Here is a 20,324-nt window from a genome sequence, read left to right as displayed (position 1 = left end):
TATTGCACAGCGCTGCATTGTGACCCTATCCTTGTTTAATGCGACAGATGTACTAATCCACTGCACGCAAAATTTCTATTTAGTAGGATTCACAAAAATGTATATTAACGAGGCAGAAATCCCTCTGCAAATCCTACTGAATGGCTCTGAAAGCTCTGCTGTAGGCCTGAGAGTGACAGCAAACCTCCATCACTACATCTGAATTTGCATAACACTGTGATGACCGTCCCAGACATGGGCTATGCTAGAATAAATTGGCATGATTCGAAGGAGCATCGGGGCAGCACACCGCAGTCCCTGCGACCACTATCTTCTCCCCTATCAATACCCCACAGTCACAGCTTCCATTTTGTGACAGGATGCCAGCCCTTTTGATGTCGGTATTTGTCAATGGTTTGCACCTGCAATAGTGATTGCAAATCATTGAGACATATCGTTGCGAGTCCCAAGGATGAGTCGAACGCCCCTTTAATGCCTCCTTGTCCTTTCAAACCACAAGGAGTCAGAATGTGGATTTTGCGATTCATAAACCCATTTGTGACTCTCAGTGTCCCTTGGTAAATTGCGAATATAGATTTTGCACAGTGAGCCGTATACTGTAAACACAAAAATGAGAGGCATGCTGGAATGTACATATGAATATATGCATGCATGTGGATTTATGAAGGGAACATAGCTACAAAGCAATGGTATGACCTCCAAATTTGGTTGGGAAAGGAGTGCAGAGGAGGCGGAAGAGGGGCAGCATGCAGGTAGGACAAGGGGGTTACCAGCAGGAGCCCCCCACCCGTGGGGTTACCTGTGATTGAGTTGTTGTTTGAAGAGGAGGGTTTTCGCTACCTGGAGAGGAGGGGTAAGGCTGCGTTCCAGATCTGGGTAGGGAGGGAGTTCAGGATCCTGGGACTCTAGAAGGAAAGAATGCTTGGGTGTTGTTTCCTCCCCTTCCTCGCGAGATTGTCTCAGGCCTCATGAGGTAGCCGTTTCCTGTATTAGGTAGCCTACCATCTTGATCTTGCTTGCCAGGTTTGGTGGCATACCCAAGTGTAACACTTTGCAGAAGGTACATTGGACTTTGACGGTGATGTGGGTTAGTTGCTGAGACCAGCAGATTTATAAGAGGGTGGGCGAGATTCTTTCAAACTATCTGAGGCATTTGATCCTTCAGGGAACGTCACGAATGATGCTCTGAAGGGGAGTCAAATGTGTTTCCACACATCCAGAAGAAAAACTGAAGTATATACATTAAAATTATAATTTTGAATTTTTATTTAGTTTTATCCTAAGTGCTATTCACCTCTAATCGGTGGTCTCCGAGTGCAAAACATTTTGGGGCATGCGTATCAAACTCCTCATTTGCGATTACCAATTAGCAATTTTTAAGTAATTGCTATTTGGTAATCGCAAATGACTGTAGGAATCGCAATACAATTTGCGATTCCTTAACATTAGCTAATAGCGATTCGCAAATTGTGAATCGCTATTAGCTAATGTGACTCCATGCGTCCTTTGGGCTAGGCCCATAGGAATGAATGGTAATGCATCCGCAAATTGTAATTACCAAATTAGTAATCGCAAATTGCGAATGCAAATCCAAGGGTGCCCGGCAGCCTAAGGGCCCCAAAAAAAGGTAAGTGTGCACATGTGAAGCACACACATGCCCTAAAGGCATATGTGCGCTACATGGCACTTTGAAAAATGCCTTTTTGTGCATTTTTCAAAGCATGCACAAATTACAATCAACCTAAAGTTGATGGCAATTAGCATTTCCTAAATGCACAGTTCACATTTAGGAAAGGCTACATGCATTGGCAAATATGGATTCGCAAATTGCGATCTCCTAAATGCATTCGCAATTTAGGTAATTGCATAAAATTGTGATTCCCTAAATTGCGAATGACAAAAGGTACATGCATCTGAAAATGCCTTTTTCCATTTGCAAATGGGCCGATTCTGCGAATGGGCCCGTTTGCGAACAGAAAAAGGCTTGATGCATGTGCCCCCCTATATATAATAAAACAAAAGACAGAATACTAACATCGAAACCATAGATAATATATTGCAAGCTTAGACACTGAAACAAGACTCTAATATAAAAAGAATAGGAGGTATTGTATGTAAATACAAAAAAATTCAAGAAAGGATGGAATGTAATCTTACATTTTAGAAAGTAATTCTGAAGTCAGAAAAACTGAAGTATTTAGAACAAATATTAGCTAGTGTTGTGTAAACAGATGAACAAACGATCAAACAGCTAATTTAATACTGACTGGAATTTCACCTACCAATAGGAAATTAAATGGCCTTATTATGAATTACAGGCAATCCTGTGTACTAAATGCACACCTGGTGAATACTGACTTCTGCGGGTTTGGTATGTAACTGGTGTGCAAGTATCACCCCATTCTGACTTTCGGACCACAGAATGGGGGCATGGTAATTGTGCATGTTTTCCCAAGTCCCTGGTACGAAACTCAAAATATGATCTATTTACCTTTACTTTTTGCACCTTGCATTACCCGCTGGACAGACAAACACCTACAAGGTGCCTGTATCCTAATCCAGATTCAGGCAAAAAGAGGAGTTTGGACTCAAATTAGGATTAGCACCAGCTGATCATGAGCACCTCTATTGTGAACCCAGAAATCACAGATATCCTTTGCATTGCCTAAAAGTTATAAATAAGAGTAGAATTTAAATAGGCATTTAATTATGTAGTTAACAAACTACTATATGTGAAGGAATAAAAAAAGATTGGAATGTGTATATCGAAATTAAAGATACTATTTTGTAAATGTCAAAAAGAATTTAGACTGGAATGTAAACACAAAACCCAAAGATGCTATCTATTCTGTCAACATAGAAAAGAGAAGAAACACTGGGATTCAAGTACACAAATACAGACACTGGACTGTAACTGAAATAAACGATATCATAGTTCCTAAATATGGCGCGTAAATACGCTACACTGTAAAGATAGAAACAGAAGAGTGCATTGTAAACATACCATTGACTGATAGATTGTAAACACAAAAAACCAGAAAGCTAACACTTGTTTGTTTCCTTTCCCCTCCCTGCACTCCTCTTCCCTGCTCCCCTCAATCCACCCCACCATTTGCACTCTCCAGCGTCTGGGAGATCATTGGTCAGAATGACGGGGGGCTGTCAGTGCTGCGTACCTTCCGCCTGCTGCGGGTGCTGAAGCTGGTGAGGTTCATGCCCGCCTTGCGGCGTCAGCTGGTGGTCCTGATGAAGACAATGGACAACGTGGCCACCTTCTGCATGCTGCTGATGCTTTTCATCTTCATCTTCAGGTGAGGAAAGCCACAGGCAGGGAGTGCACCACTGTGACCAGCCCAGTGCCCATATCAATGAGTCCTGAGGGGTCAGGCTCTCTGTGCCTCTGGCAGACCACTAAGTCATTGAGCAATGGAGGGGATGAACATCAGTGAACCGGCGCCGGTCTTGATCCAGCCAGCACTGTGGTAACACACTTGCTGCTCCACTGCAGACCCCCAAAGTCCACCCAGCGCCAGAGCTGAGAGGAGTTGTGGGATCATGTCTATGTTCTATAGGAGTCAGGCTATGTAGTCCCATCCCTAGGGGTAGCACTCTTCATGGCTGTACCATCCCTTGCAGATTTTTAGCCCCAGAGGTGGAAGTCTTTTAGTGCCTTGTTTCATCTACTGAGCTGTCCAACCCTAGAGGTGTTATGATCTGTATTCCAGTGCTGGTGTCCTGACCCCAGCCCTGGAGAGGCAGGCTTTGCATTTATGTTCTTATATCCTGGGGCCCCTAGCCACGAAGAATCAGGTTGTCTGCCAGATTGCTTGCATCCATCCTGCCCTAGTGGAAAGAGGCTGAGTATGTTTATGTGAAACCCCAGAAGTATACAGCCACAGAAGACAGGCTCTGTACTCTCTGCCAATCCTGAGGCATCGAGTCCTGTAGATGGCAGGCCCTGCACCCCGTGCTAGTCTGCTGAGTTGTTCCATGATATGAAAAGCTATTGCTGTACCCAATGCCTTGTGCCTTGAGGAAATCCAGGCTTACAGGTGATAGGATCTCATCCTAGTGTTAGTTCCAGTACCCCAGATGGTCTTAGAGGTGACACAGTGTTCCTTCATATTAACCCTATGAATCACACAACCATAGAAATACAGGCAGTAGAGGTGAGAGTTTCTGTATCCGTGTCGCACTCCCAGAACACACGGAACCTTAGACATAAATCGATTTGTATCCCTCCTCCAGTCACTTGAGATATCCAGTATCCAGTTCTGAAGATGAATGAAATACACCCATTCTCAAAGGACATGGTACCCTAGAGATGGAAGGCTCTGTGTCCCTGTGCCTGTCTCCGGAGTCATCAGTGGGTAGAAGAGAAGGGCTCTCTATCCCTCTGCCACCGCCCTCAACTATGGTTTTATTAAAAAGAAGTGTCCTCACCTTTTACTGATGTCTTTTCCTTGCACTCCTTGCAGCATCCTGGGCATGCACATCTTCGGATGCAAGTTCAGCCTCAAGACCGAATCGGGTGATACCGTCCCTGACCGCAAGAACTTTGATTCTCTCCTCTGGGCCATTGTCACTGTGTTCCAGGTATGTCTAGGAGGGACAAGTTGGGCACAGAGTAGGGTGTCTGACTTTGTGGAGCATGCCTTGGAAGGATTCAGCAAGGCACACAATGGGGTCAGTAACTATATCTACACGGGACATGTCTGGGAGAGACCGATAGAGTCAGCACTATATGGTGTATTATTTTGCCCTTATAACACATGACAGGAAAAGACAGGCCAGACACATGCTGTGGTGGACCATGCCTGCAGCGAACAGGCCAAGCACACTAGAGACTTTCAGTATATCTGTCTGGGGGATGCAATGGAGCGACCATCTGGGCACTCATACCAGCATGACGCACTCTATGATGTTGATTTAATTTCCTACCATAAATGTGCAAGTTTGGAAACCTGTGTATGGTAGTAATGTCTGGTAGCCCTGAATGGTGGCCCTGCACGGAGTAGCTTTGTCTGTCGGCTGTTTGTGTTTGATCTGTATGGTTGCTCTACATAGTAGCTTTGTGTGTGGATTTGTGTGATTGCCTTGGAGTGGTAGTACTGTGTGGTAATGTTGTGTTATGGCTCTGTGTCGTATATCTGTGAGTTAGGTCTGTGTGATAGCAATATTAGATGGCTCTGTGTGGTGACCTGTATTGCAGTTCTGTGTTTTGACTCTGTGTTTTAGCTCTGTTTTATAAAAATGCCAGGTAGGTATTTGTGGACGTTTTATGGAGTAGCCTTGTGTTGTAGCTCTGTCTATTAACTCTCTTTTACAACAGATGGCGATGATGACTGTGTGTTAGCTCCGTGTGTTTTATTTGTGTTTTTGCTTTGTGTGTTAGCTTTGTGTGTTGGTGTTGTTTGGTAGCTCAGTGCAGCAGACCAATCAGTTAATTCGTGTAGTAAGTGTTGGAGTTCATTTTGGCATCTCACTTTGGAATCTAAGGGTGGTAGTTCATTATTGTAACTTAGCACTGCAGCACCGTGTGGAGGCTCATTGAGGGTGCCTAGATGGATAGCTCAGTGTCGTGGCTCTGTGTGTTAACTGAACATGCTACGTTAGCCTGGTATCGTGGTGTGGTAACGTCCCATCAAAGCTTAGCACAACAGTTCAGCGTAAACACTCATTATGGTAGCCAAGTCTGGTAGCTGAGTGTGAGATGGTAACATGTTAGTTTTGGATAATTGACCATTGTGGTAGATTGGCAGGGAGTTCGTAGTAGTAGCTTGGTGGTAGCTCCATGTGGTAGTTTAATGGAGTAGTTCAGTATTGTTGCTTTGATTTATAAGCTTCCTCCAGATACATTACTGTTTTTTTCCATTAGATTACATCAATGGAGGATAGACCTGGGAAAGAGCTAGGCCTGAAATGGTTTGTCATATTTCAGTATCATGTCCGACTATCCTTTTCCTTTCTTCTACCACAGATTCTGACCCAAGAAGACTGGAACGTAGTCTTGTACAACGGCATGGCCAGCACCTCCCCGTGGGCTGCCCTCTACTTTGTTGCCCTTATGACCTTTGGCAACTACGTACTTTTCAACCTGCTAGTGGCCATCTTAGTCGAGGGATTCCAGGCAGAGGTGAGGAGCCGTCTCTTTAAATTTGAGCTTAGGCAATCATGGACAAAGCAAAAAGGGGTTCATTAGTGATACAGAAGAACACTTTGTCGAGATGCATTTAATTTCTAATAACCATTTATAATAATAAAAGTTTCATTTTGGGATGAACATTATCTTTAATAAAGTTCTAATTGCAGCATGAACATTACATTTGATAAACGTTTTTATCCCACTCTTTCATGACTGATGATACAACAATAATTTTTCAATAGCATACTCACATTTATGACATTGCTTAGCGGTTTTAATGCCATTTTAATTTAAGTTTGTGAAAATTAAAAGTTGTTTTTTCATTTCAGCTGGATTTTAATAATGTGTCAGATTTTGTGTAGGTGTGAAAGAAATTATTTAATTTCAGTGTAGTGTAAATCTAGCCACAGGTTGTATATCACTTTCCGGGTCATTTTTGTTTAGTTTCAGCATTTATTTCAAAATGTTGATTATTGATTGCTTTACTTGTGTTTACTGTAACTTTAAATGGTTTTCTTCAATTTTAACATAATCATGATTGAAGATCCTATTTTAATTTTAGTGTTCATTTTAGTGAATATTTTATTTTAGTTTTAACGTTATTGTATTAAACATTTTAATTTGGGTTTAGTAAAACATAAGACTGCATTTACGTGATAACTATTTATTCCAATTTACTTTCAATGAAGGTTTTCTTTAGAGTTTGTACTTACTTTTATGGAGGTTTCTTGCACTGTAAACATCACTTTCATGGAAAATTATGTTTTAATTTCAACATCGCTTTGAAGAAAGTTTTAACCTTACTTCTAATAGAGCTTCACTCTAGATAAAACTTCTGTATTGTTGGATGCCTTTTTTTAATGTAGCATTAATTTTATTTAGGTTTTATTTTAGTTGCAATATAGATGTTAATGGAGTTTTTAATTCTTTATTACATTACTTTTAATATTGACATTATTACAGTAGTTATTTGTTAAAAATACATTTTATGGGCTTTTTAAGATTTTAATGAAAGTAAAAAGTTCCATATGGATACATACAATCAACATTAGGTACCACCTATGACATTTTAGCTTTTAATACCCCCATTAATATTAGGAAAAAAGTCAAAACGTAGAACAGAAAGGACAATAGCAGGAGGAGAGAAGAAAAGGGAGGGCAGACTAACATACCTTTATGACAATAATGAATTTATCAACTCCATCACAACGCCCTTTACCAAAAGTACCACATTTTCTCTTGTGACAAAGGTTTATAAAACTAAAATGTGTTAACACTAGTTTTGTTGCCCGCAATAAAGTGGTGATTGTAAACCTGATTGGAGAGTGCGTGTGGTACTGTTGGTAAATGTGTACATACACACATGTATAGTACACAGTGGCACACACACATGTATATTAAACAGTGACAGTCCTATTGTATAGTTATAGTTGGGTCATTATTTCCTTTGAAAGAGCAATTAATGTTTAGTAATAACGTTTGTGCTGTTTGATGAATCTAAACAAAAGGTTCCCAAAAATGTTCCAGTAACTTTTGGGATGATTAGTCAAGTAGGGTCCAAGCAAAAGGGGGCAGATGCCTCAAAACGCTGATTACCCATAGGAAATCTTTGTCACAGATACAGATAAAACAGCTGAACAAAATGACACCAAAGTTTGTAAAAAGTTAGAACTTTACTGAGAAAGCTTTCTTTATGCAATTTGTTTTGAATCTATTCAGATGTTTGAGATAAATTTGCATTTAGAAAGGTGCTTAGTATGGTCATGGAAGGGTTAAAAAGTAGGTATATATGACCTGTTGTTGTCCAGATATGCTCTGATTGCCCACTTTACAGGAGACTAGTCAATCCTGATTAGTTGTCCAAAACACGAGCAATATTTAATGACAGCTATTACAGGACTCAGGGACATGATCCCTGCGTCTTCGAAATTAATGAAAAAAAGCATAAAGGAGGGTACGGTGAGCACACCGTGACCTTCATGGGCATGGGTGGGGGGTCCCAAAAGTACCTCCCATAAGTGGTTTTCAACAACATGAACAACATGGTGGGATAGGCATTACACGACTCGGGGGTCATGGTCCTCAATCAGATGCATTGCCGGGAATGCAAGGTTTTGAAGGTCACAAAAAGCAGCCCTAATAAAGGGTGAAAACGATTTTACTCACAATATAAATCCTTTGTTGGTGGTGTTATACCCATTGTATGAATTCAGGGGAGCTCTCAGTGGATTTTACCATGTGAAAAATACTGAACCCCTGTGATGAACTATGCTTAAGAGAAATAGGTTTTCTCTGATGATTTTCTCAGTGAGTTTATGGAAGATGCTCCAGAAGCTAAAATAAGAGCACATTTTCTAGAAGTTCACACTGTTATCTTCAATCATGTGAGAAATAAGTATGACATTCAGAGTTAAAAAAATATGTACTTCCAATAGAATCAGCGTTCTGTCAGTTGATTCCCCGAGTGTTCTACTGCATCTTACCACAGTCTTTTAATGAATAAATAGAGCCCTAATATTCTGTATGTATGACAAACATGTAATTGTAATTGTATTTATATAGCGCTTACTACCCCTGATGAGGCGTCAAAGCACTTTTCAGCGAGTAGCACGCTAATTCGGAACCCCAAAAAGATTAGTGTTAAATTAGTATAGGAAATGTGAATTAATTTGTGTGGCGGACATGTGAGTCTTTTAGTTGAATTGAAAAGAATAATGGAGGGCTAAAGAAGGAAAAATCTAGATAGTATTTATTGGGAGATCATGGTAGTAGTAGTTGGTTTGGGGTGAATAAAGGAGAGAGGGAGGAGGGAAGAGTCTCTAGAAATAGATTAGGGAGGTGCTCATAGTAAAATTAGTTTTCAGATGAGTCTAAGGAGGGATATATGATGGAAGAATTTAGAAAGGGTTGTTTTGGGGGCTTAGTGGTAAAAATTAGGTTTGGGGTGATACAAGGAGGGATGGAGGAGGGAAGAGTCTAGAAATGGTTATTTTGGAGATCATAGTAGTTGAATGAGGTTTGGGATGAGGTGAGAGTAGATGTCGAGGATATACTGAGAGAGATGTAGGGTGAGACATAGGGCAGTGCATTGGAGAGATGCAAATATGTTTTTTAACAGTAGGTTAATATATCAAGATTTAAGTTGTATTTATGCACGAGAAGTCTACTTTATTGGATCAAAGCTCTAAACCTTAAAGCATTTATTTCAAGAAATGAACAAAATGAGGGCTTTCATTTTGTCACAGTAATTATGGTTAGTGCTCTACAAAGCTAAAATGAGGACACATTTTCTGTGAGTACTCAAATATCTTACTTATCCATGTCAATAAAATATCCTGACATGCAGACTGAAATATTTACTTCAACACCAACAGCAGTCTTTTAGTTAGGTGCTCAGTGTTCTACTGAGGCTTCCCACAGTGTTCTAATGAACCAGAGCGCTTACATTCTTTATTTATGAGAAACGTACAAACGTGTGGCGCACCTGAAGTCATCTTAATGGATTCAAAGCTGTAAAATTCAAAGTATTTCCTTTAAGAAATGAACAATATGAGGGGGTTCTTTTTGTTGGACAAATTATGGTTAGTGAGTTCTCAAATGTCTCCCTCGTCCTTTCACTAAAATATTCTGAAATGTAGAAAGTAATATGCGCTTCCAACACCAGCAGCAGTCTGTTGGTTTGCTCCCTAGTAATCAACTGAAGCATCATCACAAAGGTCTATGAACAACTAAAGCATTAACATTTTTTATTAAATTCAAAAACGAGGCACTCCTGAATGCTATTTTGTTGGATTAAGAGCTGTTGAATTTAAAGCCCTAAGAGAAAGCTGAAATATATCAGCAATGAGATGTTAATGCAGGCATGGAAGCAGAGGGCTACAAATGTGAGGGGAGGTATGGGTTTTTAGTCATTTGAGGCATCATATATTTTTTAAAGGGGATACAAATAATTAAAGAAGGAGACATCTGCTTAAGTACAGTGTTCCCTTTCCACATCTGGTTACTCAGGCTAACCATCTTCTCAGTCGTTTAAAAGCTCCTAATTTTATACAAGGTACATTTTGGCTGCCAAATATGAATAAAAACAAAGATTGAAGTGACATTATAGTTAGGTTGGGCACTAAGACCTTAACTTATGTGAAAATAACTGAAATTCACTGAAAAAACAGCAGTTAAAGTGACAGTATATTTAGGTATTGCAATGAGATATAAGCTATCAGTTAATATGTCATAAAGTGCTTAATTTGAGCCATTGGTTTCTGGTGCTCGGCACCGCACCTAATTGTCAACACCGGCACTTGTGACCATCTGCCACAAGGTGGCGCAGTCTGGCTAATTTAGAGATGACCACGACAATAGGTTATTATTCATTCAATTGACATTAGAAATGACTATTACCTTTTGCCAAAGCCATTCTTATAGCTATAGAGACTTACAATAGTCTGAATTATCATGCTTGTAGGAGTATAATGGATAGTTTTGTTGTTAATATCATTAGCAGTACTTGCAGGGGCAATGGGTGATGTAAGCTGCAGTGGCCGCCTGGCGAGAACCCTGGCACTTATTCTTCTACAAATTAAGCACTGGTCATAAGTGAGGTAAAAAACAGTGCATGATGGGGGCTCAAGATATAGTTAGTTCACTAAACTATAACTGGTGTATTTCAGTTTTTTTTCAATGTTAGCTTGTGTCTCATTCCATCACATAATTATAACATCAATTCAACCATTGTTATATATATGTATACTTAAAAGAACTAGTCTGGTCAACAGGAAAAACGTGCACTCCAGGAGTTTGTGTTTTTCATGTTGACCAGGCAGGTTCTTTTAAGGATTATTTGAGAGCACCTCACACCCTCTACTGCGCACCTACCTTGTAATCAGCATTACTCCCTTTTTGGTGAAAAAATATAGAAATCATATATTCATGTAGTGGTGTCTCATTTTATATGGCTAGAAGGAACACATAAACACATATTTTTATACCATGATAGTGAAAATAAAGGTTGCCCAAAAACACTTTATTTCTACTTATAAACACAGATTCAGACATTTATTGCCACTCTACAGCTCAGCTTAACTGACTTCCGAAAACAATCCTTAACCCCTTGAAAGCTAAGGCTTTTTCACCCCAGTGCTGAGCCCTTTTTCTGCTATTGGGGATACTTCACGCTTACACCTCCATAACTTTTTTCCACTATTATGGGGATTCTAAAGGTACCCAGTGTTTGTGGTTTCTCCAGGAGGGGACCGAGAAAAAAGCCAAATGTTGTAAAAACATTGTGGGGGGGGGGGGGGGGTGGATTGGTCATAAGGGCTCTGCAAGAATATGCCTGTTTGTTTTGTCCTTACTATGGCATCAACGTCTTACCAGCTTTCAGAACAAGCGGAGCTGTAATTAAAAACAAATATGTTTTACAACAGTTTTGCCTTTTTCTAAGAGATAGACATTTTTTCCTTCTCAGTGTGGTTTCTACCTACTTTCAGGTTGTAGGGAAACCCATGGGTGATACCGGAAAGCTATACATTTCTGAAAAGTATACTAAATTATGAATTCATTAAGGGGTCACTTGTGTAGATCCCTCAAGGTTTTACAAAATAAACTAACTGTTGAAATAAAAAAATATATTTAAAATGAGTATAAAAAAAGCCATTTGTGACAACGTTTTTCATCTATAACTTCGCGTTACATAGTGGCTAATTTACAAAAGCAATATACTGTTATGTCTGCGAGACCTTTCAAACCCAAGGTACCTAGAGCCAACAACTAAGCTACTCCTTACAGTGGTTTTTCATTGTGTTCTTAGTATAGAGAACTTAGTTTGGTAATTTATAAAGAGTGAAAAATAGATATGAAGGAAGCCTATGTATTTTTTTAAATTTACACCAGATGCTGCGTTTGGGAGCAGTGCTTATTTGTACTTCTCTGAATTTGTTGTTACCCCTTCTAGCATGTGATTGAAAGGGCATTTTGCTAAATGTCTCCTTTCATGCATACTGGCTTATATTTGGAAGACACAAGTGTAGAGAAATCCAATTGGTAATAACAAATGTTCTATTGTTCTGTTTTCCCACATGTCTCCCGATAAAAACAGTACCCCACTTTTATGGCTGGGCCTAGCCTGCGACACAAAAGACACCAATACGAGACCTAGAGACATCGTATTACAACCAGCACAATCAATACTTTTTTACAATGTGGGTAGCTGTGGATTTCCCCCAAGTGTCCCAATAAAAATGGTACCTCACTTGCATGGATGGGCCTAACGCCAGCAACAGGAGAGGGTCAAAAACGCAACATAAACAGATCACATTTTTCCACTCAAAATCAACCCGTTTTTTGCTGTTTGAATAGGTGAGGATTTTGAGCCCTAGCTCAGCCGACACCCAGGAAAATCTATAATACCCAGGACTTTCTGAAACCTAGATGCCTTGTAGTATTCAGAGTGATGTGACTTGTGTGTTTTTAATGAGGATATTTCATAGAGACTTCTAGCCACAGTTTCATTGCTTTAGAACATTGCCCAAGCATCAGACTGGATCCAGAAACCTTTGGTGAGCCTTACCCCTGCACGCCGGTAGATGGCGTCATTCAGCTCCGCATGGTGACGGTGGCGTGGTCCACGCCGGAAGTGACCTGTGCGTTGCCTGTACAGGTGCTATACCAGCGCACTCACATCACTTCTTTTCTTTCCGCATGAGTCAGCACAAATCGGAGGAAGTGTTACCCCACTAACTTTTAAACTGACCATTTTTTTTAACCTTTTGTTGAAGATATTTTGAGATTTTGTTTCTTGGTGTGCAGAATGTCTAACAGAAAGGCAGTGTTTAAGCCATGCAGCTCCTTTCATCTGCAGATGTCTGTGACAGACCCGCATTTGGTTTGTCTCTGATGTCTTGAGGGAGACCATGACTCCAAGACATGTGAGGGCTGCTGCACCATGCACCCTAAGGCGTTGAGAGAATGGTCCCTCAAGCTCCTCGCCGCCTGACATCGATCAACTCTGGGATGCAGCAGATCTCGGTTGCGAGGAGGTCCCAAGATCGTTCGCCAAGTCATACTCAGCAATTGCCGTCCCACTCCAAGTCGCCAGGGAAGTCGGGTAAGTCGCACAAAAAGAAGAAGTCAGCGAGGTCTTTGACTTCACCGTGCAAGCCTTCGGATGAGTCGCGAAGCCATCTGCACTCGATGCCTAGCTCTTTGGTGGAGCCTGGGCTGTCTCATGCCTCCCCGAATTCCGGGGAGCCGGAGCAACTCCCGCCCAACGTAACACATTTTGCGAGACCATACACAACATTTATGGGCAGCCTGACCCCTCTGGATCACCCTCAGGCCCCTACTGGTCTTCTGCTTGCAGGTTTTCCCTCAGCGCTAATTGAACCCCAAAGATCCATTGACTGTTCCAGAGCGCTGCACTCCCCATTTCAGAGCAAGTGCCTTATTCATATGACAGACCTGGATATGATGATGATTGGGAGGGTTCTGGGGACTCTTATGGATACTAGCCATTAGAAGAGCCTGAGGACGACTGGGATGAGGATCTGGCAGATGCCATTGGATTGGTCACCTCACCAGACACTGGCCTGGTCTCTCCCCCTACCGTGGCTACGCAGGAGGGTGCCTCATTCACACTGGTGGTGTGGAGGGCAGGTGAAGTTCTGAACCCTCGCTACCTTCAGTGGTAGTCAAAACAGACATCTTGACAAAGGTGCTTAAGCTGGGAGTTGCCCCCACCAAACCATTACTCCCATTCAATGAAGCCCTTTATGACGTCCTACTCAGGGCCGCTTTCAAGCCTTGCACAGGGGCTCCTGTGTATAGGACAACTGCCCGCTGCCATCGTCCGCCACAAATTACCCCAGTTTCCTCACCCTGTCCACCCGAGAGAATTTGGAGGTCCAGGCGTCCACCTCCAAAGTTAATCCCAGCACATTCCCTGCCACTGGCTTTTCCATGGATGTCCAAGCTTCACTCATGGACATGCCCTTTCATGGCTCCTGTTTGTACAAAGAGAAGGTGGACTTAGCGCTGGAGCGCTTTAAGGATATCAGAGCTATGGCCAAGGCCTCAAGCCTGTCTATGGCCCCTCACATGCCACATTCCACCCCTTTCGGGCCCCGGGAGGTGCTTTCAACTGTATCTTTTCAAGCCCAACCACCAGAGCCAACAAACCACTCAAATCTTTTTGTGGCTGAAGACACAGTTCCCACAGACCACGTGGGACAGGCAGCCAGAAGTCAAGTCAGTCCACGACCCCCTGGCAGTTGCAGCATCCACATCCCTTTAGGTTGCAGTCTGACCATCATTGGCAGACGGTGGGGGCCAGGGTACACATCACCTGCTCCACTGGAGGCAGATAACAATCGACCATTGGGTTTAGCAGCTCGTCAAAAAGGGCTACTGCCGGGGCGTGGCTTGGAGAGCCAGTATGGCGGCTGCGTTTTAGGACAGCTCCGCCAGCCCGACGATTATCCGACTCATATCCTGGCATCCCGGACCTTCTGGTGGCGCCGTAAGGTGTGGCGGAGGTGCAGTGCCCAGTTCTCCCCCCTCCTCCGCGAAGATTGAGCGCCGGGGGCCGAGGCGGCGCCGCGATCCGGCAGCAACACGAGAGAGGCCTGGTGGTGCGCCGGAGGCCTCGGGGGTTGCGTACCGCATCCCCGCGGCGGGAGAGGAGTGGCCAAGGGAGCTTGGCTGGGCCGGAGAACTTACCCGGAGGCGGTGAGCGGCCGGCCCTGTGGCGGGAGGCTTGTCCTCCGTTCGTGTAGTGGAGACCAGCGAGGAGGAGGTGGAGGGATCCGGCGGCCGGATCGGGCCGCGGCGGTAAGAAGGAGTGTGCAAAGTGGGAGAGGCTGCTGATTCTTGGCCGGCGCAGCACCGGAGGCACACGAGGGCGGAGGCGGCCGGCGACAGGGGCGGTGAGCCTCTGCGTGGCGGTATCCTGGTCTGTTGGAGTGGCGGGGGCAGCGGCGGTGTGGTCGGACCACGGGGGGTTGCGGGGATCTGGTTGGCTGCCTCACCTCTGGTTCCTGGGGGCAGCGGAGACTGGGCCCTGGTCGTCCCCCCCCACCCCCTCCCCCCACAGGGCCTGTGGAGTGGATGGTGATCGGCGGCTGGACCGGGCTGCGGGGGAGGACCTCCGTGGGGGTCTGCCTGTGTGGTGGTGGCGCACCCTTCATTCTGCTGCAAGGCGGGTCACGCTGGGCGACAGGAGAGACGCTTTGTCCGCATTGGGGTGTCGTGCCCCACTGAATTGCGCTCGCAGACAGACGCAGGAGCCTGGTGTTGCCGGGGTGGAAGCCTGAGGGTGGCCCCGAGCCTCGCGACGATACTCTCCAGAGGGTACTCAGTAGTGGGACTTGGTGGCACATCTGAGTTGAGGCGCGGATGCGGGGGATTGGGTCGCTGGCTGGCGCCCCGTGGCCCCCATTGAGGCCTGCTTAAGGAGTTCCGCGGGTTTGAGTTGCGGACGTGCGGGACGGACTATTGGGGATGACGCGGACTGCATACCATCCAAGCCGGCGTGAGAGGGTGCAAGTCGCCCGGCCCCGGGGCGCGGTCGTCAGTTGGATTGACCCATGGGACCTGTCTCCGCTGGGACTGTGTACTGTTCGAGTGGGGGCGGGCTGGCCCTGGGTGCATGCGGCGCCGGCTTGACCAGAGACAAGGGTGGCGGTGGCACGGCCAAGCAGGGGCCCATCGACAAGTTTACCGGTCGGGGGGCGGGGGCCACCGGAGGTCAACCCGGGAGCGGTACCGGACAATGCGGCCCTGATGAACGCAATCACCCAGTCCAGGGACATGTTGGATGCCAAGATAGGGGCAGTTGGTGCGGATGTTACCTTGCTGCGGCAGGATTTACGAAATGCGGTGGGTCGGATCACGGAGGCCGAGACGCGTATCTCTGGGGTGGAGGACGACGTTGCAGAGTTGAAACGCAAGGTGGCGGCGATGGAGACCGTCCAAAGGGGCCTCATGCACCGAGCAGAGGGTGCGGAAGGACGGGCCCGACGTAACAACCTCAGATTCGTTGGCTTTCCAGAGGGCTGCGAGGAGGGAAACATGGAGCGCTTTCTCACCACTTGGCTAGAGGGCTGGCTTCCCCCTGACGCGATGTCCAGGTGCTTTGTGGTGGAGCGGGCGAATCAGGCTCTCCTGCAGAAGCCCCCGGTGGGGGCCCGCCCGCGGCTGGTCATCGTCAAATTCTTGAATTATTTGGACAGAGATGCCATGCTGAAGCAGACCAGGGCCAAAGAACCCCTCCTGTTCAATAATTCACGCATCCTGATCTTCCCAGACTATACGCGGCAGGTCCAGCAGCAGCGTCAGTCTTTTATGGCCGCCAAGGCCCGGCTGAGAGAGCTTAAACTCCCATACGCGTTGGTCTTTCCGGCCCGACTCCGAGTGGTCTTTCAGTCCCGCACGCACTTCTTTGATACCCCGGAGGAGGTCTTCAGATGGACGGATGAGACGGTGCGGGTGCGGCCCCATACGCGGCCGGGCAGAGAATCAGATTCGTCTTCGGGGGTGGGGTGGCACGGGGGGCCGCCGTGGCCGGAGGCAGAAAGGGGACAGGCGATTAAGGTCCAGGCGGCGCTTGAAGTCCGGAGGAGCTGTCGGTGGCGGGGGCTCGGCCCCTCGGGGACAGTTATGGGATTCCTAACGGAGAACACGGATGCTGCGTAGTGACATTTCGATTGGTGGTTTCTGGGATGTCTTGAACTGGGCTTAATCTACCGCCAGATGTGAACTGGCGGGAGTTCTGTCTGGAGGTTATGGGCTGGGACTTGGGGATCCATTGGTCGGGGAAGCCTGCACCCCCCGTTGGGGGTGGGGGTCAGCCCCGTCGCAACAGATACTTCAAAGGTTTTTTTTGTGGTATGGGGTGGGGGTTTGTTGTTGTTGGGGTCAGGTCGCACATCCACCACAGGTCCACTGCAAGCTGTATGCATGCCCCCGAGGCTTCATGGGAACGAAGGACAGGGATACAATCCCTCATGGCAGACGTGTCTGCAGGGGGGATGATGATGCAGCGAGGTCTCTGTATCCTGAGCTGGAATGTGCGAGGGGTCTTGGATAAGGTAAAGCGGGGGCCATACTCTACCATGCGAAGCGGGTGAAGGCAGATATTCTACTGCTGCAGGAGACTCATCTCCAGGGCACAAAGGCCCTCTGTTTGCAGCGGTATGGGTACCAACAGGTATTCCACGCAGGCTTTGTGAGAGGGTCTCGTGGGGTGGCTATCCTGATACATCGCAGGGTCCCATACACGCACACACAACAGTGGGTTGATGGTGCAGGGTCGTTACTTATTTCTCCGGGGTAGGTTAGGTGGGTAATCTATGATCCTAGGTAGCGTGTACGCCCCTCCCACATTGCAGTGGAATCTCATCGAGCGGCTACAATCGTTGTGGGCCGATATGCCGGATGTAATGTCGGTGGTGGGTGGGGACTGGAACGATGTCATGAGCACCGGGGTGGACAGGTCGTGGGGGTGAAGGGTCATGGGAGAGAGTTTCCTACCAAATTACGTTCTCTTGTGACAGGCCTGGACTGGGTGGACACCCGGCGGCGGGCTCATGGCGCGGGTCGGGAATATACGTATGTGTCGGCAGTTCACCACTCCTTCTCTAGATTGGATTACATCTTTGTTCCCCGGGGCATGGCTGGGAGGGTGGTGGAGGCGGTGATTCTGCCACGGGGACTCTCAGATCACTCCCCAGTGCTCGTACGTTTGGAGGTAGGCAGGGGACGGCAGCCGTTTCGTTGGCGTCTGGCAGTGTAGAATCTTCAGAAGGCGGAATATGCAGCGCACATGGGAGAGGCCATCGCACAGTATTTGCTGGCAAACGTGGGCTCCGTGTCGAGTGCAGCTTCTCTGTGGGAGGCGATGAAGCCCACGCTGAGAGGGGTGGATATCTCGTGGTGTGCAGCAGCTCGCAGGCAGCATAAGGAAAAGCTGATCCGGGCTGAGGCGAACATAGAAATTCTCGAGCGACAAAGCCGAGAGTCGGGGGATGCCCTGGAGGTGCGTAGGCTTTTGTGGGCGCAACAGGAGTGCGCAGCCTTACAGATGGATGAGGCACGGCAGGTGTAGCTGGCGACGCGCAGTAGAGTGTAACAATGGGGGGATAAACTAAGTAAGATGTTGCATCGCTTGTGTCAGGGCACTTTTCACGCGCAACCCTTACCGGGCATACTAGACGCGGAGGGTAACCTGATTACTGACCCTGCGTCAATTGCTGAAAGTTTTGTCACATACTTTGCGGATCTTTATGCTCCCAGGGAATGCCTGTCGGCGGATATGGTGGAGAAGTTTATTGTGGATCTGCCCCCCAGGGCGCTATCAGATGAGCTGCGGGCCGGGTCGGAGGCCCCGTAGACAGTGGAGGAATTGGGGGCAGCCCTGGGGGAGCTTAACCCTGGGAAGGCTCCCGGCCCTAACGGGTTCCCGAGTGAATTTTTCCGTCGGTACCAGGCACAGTTGGCCCAACACTACCGCGCGGTGGTGGAGGAGGCTCGGGATAGCGGTCGCCTCCCTCCGGATTGGAGGTATGCAGTGGTGGTGGTATCCCACAAGCCTGGCCGTCCCCCGGAGCACCACGCCTCATACCGTCCCATATCTCTCTTGAATGTGGAGGCTAAAGTTCTGGCGAAGGCCTTGGCCAATCGACTACTGCCTCATATCACATCACTCGTGCACCCGGATCAGGCGGGATTCATGCCTCAGCGGGCCACCCGGCATAATATTAGAGGGGCGCAGGTGGCGATTGCGGCGATCCAGAGGCTGGGGGAGCCGGCGGCAATACTATTGGCAGACATGGACAGGGCGTTTGATTCCCTGAGCTGGTCTGTTGGAGTGGCGGGGGCAGCGGCGGTGTGGTCGGACCACGGGGGGTTGCGGGGATCTGGTTGGCTGCCTCACCTCTGGTTCCTGGGGGCAGCGGAGACTGGGCCCTGGTCGTCCCCCCCCACCCCCTCCCCCCACAGGGCCTGTGGAGTGGATGGTGATCGGCGGCTGGACCGGGCTGCGGGGGAGGACCTCCGTGGGGGTCTGCCTGTGTGGTGGTGGCACACCCTTCATTCTGCTGCAAGGCGGGTCACGCTGGGCGACAGGAGAGACGCTTTGTCCGCATTGGGGTGTCGTGCCCCACTGAATTGCGCTCGCAGACAGACGCAGGAGCCTGGTGTTGCCGGGGTGGAAGCCTGAGGGTGGCCCCGAGCCTCGCGACGATACTCTCCAGAGGGTACTCAGTAGTGGGACTTGGTGGCACATCTGAGTTGAGGCGCGGATGCGGGGGATTGGGTCGCTGGCTGGCGCCCCGTGGCCCCCATTGAGGCCTGCTTAAGGAGTTCCGCGGGTTTGAGTTGCGGACGTGCGGGACGGACTATTGGGGATGACGCGGACTGCATACCATCCAAGCCGGCGTGAGAGGGTGCAAGTCGCCCGGCCCCGGGGCGCGGTCGTCAGTTGGATTGACCCATGGGACCTGTCTCCGCTGGGACTGTGTACTGTTCGAGTGGGGGCGGGCTGGCCCTGGGTGCATGCGGCGCCGGCTTGACCAGAGACAAGGGTGGCGGTGGCACGGCCAAGCAGGGGCCCATCGACAAGTTTACCGGTCGGGGGGCGGGGGCCACCGGAGGTCAACCCGGGAGCGGTACCGGACAATGCGGCCCTGATGAACGCAATCACCCAGTCCAGGGACATGTTGGATGCCAAGATAGGGGCAGTTGGTGCGGATGTTACCTTGCTGCGGCAGGATTTACGAAATGCGGTGGGTCGGATCACGGAGGCCGAGACGCGTATCTCTGGGGTGGAGGACGACGTTGCAGAGTTGAAACGCAAGGTGGCGGCGATGGAGACCGTCCAAAGGGGCCTCATGCACCGAGCAGAGGGTGCGGAAGGACGGGCCCGACGTAACAACCTCAGATTCGTTGGCTTTCCAGAGGGCTGCGAGGAGGGAAACATGGAGCGCTTTCTCACCACTTGGCTAGAGGGCTGGCTCCCCCCTGACGCGATGTCCAGGTGCTTTGTGGTGGAGCGGGCGAATCAGGCTCTCCTGCAGAAGCCCCCGGTGGGGGCCCGCCCGCGGCTGGTCATCGTCAAATTCTTGAATTATTTGGACAGAGATGCCATGCTGAAGCAGACCAGGGCCAAAGAACCCCTCCTGTTCAATAA

The 20,324-nt window shown here is 47.5% G+C and overlaps 1 protein-coding gene across 1 annotated transcript in view; it reads left to right on the top strand.

Moving 5' to 3' along the window:
* The window catches only part of CACNA1I (calcium voltage-gated channel subunit alpha1 I), a 580,458-nt gene that overhangs the window by 295,125 nt on the left and 265,009 nt on the right, over positions 1-20,324 (top strand). Inside the window, exons 10-12 of the mRNA XM_085601256.1 lie at positions 3,126-3,311; positions 4,479-4,596; positions 5,981-6,136. Of these exons, the coding sequence (XP_085457382.1) occupies positions 3,126-3,311; positions 4,479-4,596; positions 5,981-6,136 (460 nt within the window). The remainder of the gene's footprint in view (positions 1-3,125; positions 3,312-4,478; positions 4,597-5,980; positions 6,137-20,324) is intronic.

The sequence above is a fragment of the Triturus cristatus genome, chromosome 4_2 (assembly GCF_964204655.1).
Source record: "Triturus cristatus chromosome 4_2, aTriCri1.1, whole genome shotgun sequence".
Lineage (NCBI taxonomy): Eukaryota > Metazoa > Chordata > Amphibia > Caudata > Salamandridae > Triturus > Triturus cristatus.
Note: the sequence above shows the minus strand (reverse complement) of the source record. Positions and strands in the feature narration are given on the sequence as shown.